Consider the following 3,719-nt stretch of genomic DNA (forward strand, 5'->3'; position numbering starts at 1 on the left):
CCACCAGTTTGTTTGCCCTTCCTTTACTGCAGTCTTCCAAGGACAAGCGCTATCGCTTTCGACAGGACAATTTCTTCCCGCACCTCCCATCTCCAACGCAGGCACGTCGGCTCCTCCTGTCCCTCATTCCTCACTATCGCATCACCCCTTCATGCCAAATTCACCGCATCTGTCCACTCTATGGGGTGGTCACCATCATCTTCCGCGTCTCCAACCGCCTGCTTCAGATTTCCCCTACCTCGTGGTGGTGCGTTGAGCATAAAACAACTTCCAAGTTGATATCCTTGTCCTTTTTGCACTTTTGAACTGCGTAGTTTGATGGTTGGCTCTGTTTTTATTTTGCAATTAATTAAAGAGAGTCAATTGAAGTGGCGTTCTGAAGCACGTAGTTTGAACACCAAACCTTGCCTGTGTCAACGGTGTTTCGTTGTCGGTTGCTATCCACTTATTGAGAACGTGCTAGACGGCAATGCTCATTTTTAGACGTATTTACTGACAGTGCTCTCGCTATGGCATGCTTTTCAAATGGATGTAATCAATCTCTGTTAAACTGCGCTTCAGTGTCTCAGTCGGTGGCGAAAGTTGACGCTTTTTGTGCCGCCTTTGTCTAAACAAACAGGGCCCACATCTCCATTCCTCACCCGTTGCACCATCCAGCAGTGCAGCACACGCTCGCAGAGCGACGCCAGTGGTGGATGCAGTCGACCTGACTTCCATGGCCGGCGGAGGAAACGACGGGGTTGGCAGTATGAAACGATCCGCGTGTGCAAGACCCGCGATTCCACAGTCACTCTTGAGTTTTCCACACTTCTGGGCACACCAACGCTCTGCGGTCGCTATCGCTACTGCAATTCATCAACCACAGCCTCAACCACCCTCATCTGCGAATCGACGACTTCATCAATTGCCACGTTTTCGCGATCTCTTTCGTATCGATGGGATGGTGAGTTGTCGTCGCCTTCATTTTCTTCGCCTCCAGCACAAATTTGCTGCTCATTTATCACCCTTTCTTCTATTTGGAAGCTGTCAAATCGCGGTGCGACGGCGCACCTTCGAATCTGCTACCATATCATGATGGACAAGACACACGGTCTGAAGCCGGTGAACCCATCGACGAACCCTTGGTGGTACGTGGAACCAAGTGCCACTCTGCCTCAACCGAAGCCACGCGAACGACCCGCACCCCCACATCCACACCCGCACCCGCATCCACACTTGTCGCACCACCAAACACTGCCGCGCTTCCCTAACTACGAGCATTTCATGCGAACGGCGTTAGGAGGTGGTGGTAGTAGTGCTGGTGGTGCAGGTGGTGTTGGTGGTAGTTGTACTGTGGCACCACTGCCGCCCCCCCACCCCATTGCGATCGACTTGACGCGGTCACCTCCGCCTCACATGGCGGGACTGGCGATGTCATCGGCTCGAAAACTGCTACAACATCAGGAAATGCCTCGTCCCGTGGATGCAGCAACAGTGGCCAAGTTTTTCCAACAGCATCAGCAGCGGCAGCAGCAGCAACAACAACAACAAGAAACAGAATTGATGATGGCGTTGAAACGACGACGAGTGATGCCGGAGGGTGGAGCATTGGTTTCGCCACCACCGCCATCACTACCTCCGCCGTCTATGCAGCCTGCGCCGCAGCTGTTGCCTCCACCGCACTACCAGAATGGGGGAATGAGGATGCCTCTGGGTTTCCCCTTCTCTCCGCCACATTTCCGCCACCCGTTGTGAGGAGGGAGAGAGTGGGTGATTTCGTGTACAAAGTACTTCCTCGCTGCATCCCACTGTCTTCCTTCTCTCCAACCATTCTGTATTGGCATCTGTGTTGCGTGTTTGCGCACGTTTATGTATCTAAACCTACTTCTTCCCCAATCTCTCGCCTCATCTCTCCACCTCCCACCATCACTGAAATCTAACCGTTACTCTTTCTTCTTTTTTGATGAGAAAAAACAGATTATCTATTTATGCTGCGTACTTTCGTTATGCAGATATGGGGTGTTCAAACTGCGAAGTTTTACACAGTTGGAGCCGTGGCGTGATGCAGACAGGGGCTCTGTCAGAGGCGTCCTGTCCATTTGCTGCGGATGGTGCTGAAAAGAGCACGAAATGTGGATAAGAGGAACTAGTACTAGAATGAAGCCAGTCAGTGCACCCAACTGTGACGCGGTGTCTGTATAACTCAGTTTCAGAAGAGACGTCGCCTTGGGTCTTCGGCGTTGAGAAGCTTTGCTGAGTGGAAATGGCCTCCGGGCCATGCCAGTGACACCAGGCCCTACTGTGTGTCGAATGCACCGATATTCTCCCCGAGCATGACATCTTCACTCGTCTTGAGGGGAGTCTTGGCAGGCTTCACTGCTGTCTCGGGGTGCTGTATTTACGTCGTCATAATCGGCGAATTGGGATGATTAATATTAAATCAGACCAATGCGACAGGGACGCCAAATTATCACAACCACAATGAGGGTAGCATTTATATTGCAGCATTATGTATAGTGATGCATCATTATCTGCACAAATAATATAAGAATAGGACTCTTCAGTCCCTATGGGTTGTGATTCCGCTCAGCAAGGCGATTGTCTGGCCAAGTCTGTAGATTCATAATCCTTCTGTACACAATAATTTAAGTATTTCTCTATTTTTACTACAATTCCTGACCCTCGGATCGAAAAGGTATGTTGGAGGAAGGCATCAAATACTTGTGTGGTAGAGGCGTGCTTGCAGATCAGGAATGGGCAACGCTAGCTTATCCATGAAATTGGTTTAGACCAGTCGTTTGTGATTGCTCGCCACATTACACGTCCCAAGTCGTTTCGCATTCACGAGATGGAGATAGAGGTAGGTGTTCAATATCACCGTGATTGTGCACCTTTTACTTATAAGTAGTCAGTAGAGGTGACACGTAAAGGCTCGATAGTAAGTTATGCTTCTCTGGCACTCTCACCCTCGCTCTCCACTTGGGTGCTAATTGTATTTCTGCCAAAACAACTATGCGAAAAAGCGTCCATTCATGCTACTTGGCAGCACAATCGTACACTGTTGCATCAAGCTAACGCGATATTGTGTTGCTAAAGTACCTCCATACATGGTCTAATTAAACCTGTATTGGGAACTTTTCCACTCACTTTACCATGGTCGAATTTAACTCCATCACATAGGGATAAGACCAAGTCATCCGATGTCATCTTCTCGCATGTTTTGTCAATTCAGTACACACAGATGCTATTCAATGACCCACATTCACTCTTCTCCGTGAATCCCAATAATAGAGATAGAGCACTGCGTGTGTAAGAATGCGCATTCATTAATTCCGTCATTCATTGACTTCGCAACTTGCATGCCTAATTGTCGTAGGTAGAGAAATAAGCTAAGCCTTGCATTCATCTCATCTTGCAACGCGTGTTTTGAGCAAAATGCCAAAAGATATTCGTACAGAGTTATTCACACAGAAGGGCAATGACCCTGCAGGCAATGTGGATGCAGTTCACGAAGGTGGAAAATTATAGGAAGAAATCATTGAGGGAAGAGTAGGATGATGGTAGTGACAAAAGTGACAACGAACTATTTGGGCAATATAGTTAAAATAATATTGTAACATTAAATGCTTTCGCGCTCTTTTTGCAGAAAGGAGATGATTTTCTGAATGCGATGTTTTTGTTGGGGTTTAGCTCTCTCTCTCTCTCTTATATATATATATATATATATATATATGTAATAG

The 3,719-nt window shown here is 48.0% G+C and overlaps 1 protein-coding gene across 1 annotated transcript in view; it reads left to right on the forward strand. All coding sequences in view use genetic code 11, as the record gives it.

The window, feature by feature from the left end:
• Positions 1-1,734, forward strand: part of EGR_07710 (hypothetical protein) — a gene marked incomplete at both ends in the record, with an annotated part of 4,317 nt that extends 2,583 nt beyond the window's left edge. The window contains one exon of the mRNA XM_024496959.1: positions 620-1,734. Coding sequence (XP_024348664.1) covers positions 620-1,734 — 1,115 coding nt within the window. The remainder of the gene's footprint in view (positions 1-619) is intronic.
• Positions 1,735-3,719: the final 1,985 nt, after the last annotated feature.

Source organism: Echinococcus granulosus, assembly GCF_000524195.1.
Source record: "Echinococcus granulosus chromosome Unknown EG_S00084, whole genome shotgun sequence".
In the NCBI taxonomy this organism is placed as follows: Eukaryota; Metazoa; Platyhelminthes; class Cestoda; order Cyclophyllidea; family Taeniidae; genus Echinococcus; species Echinococcus granulosus.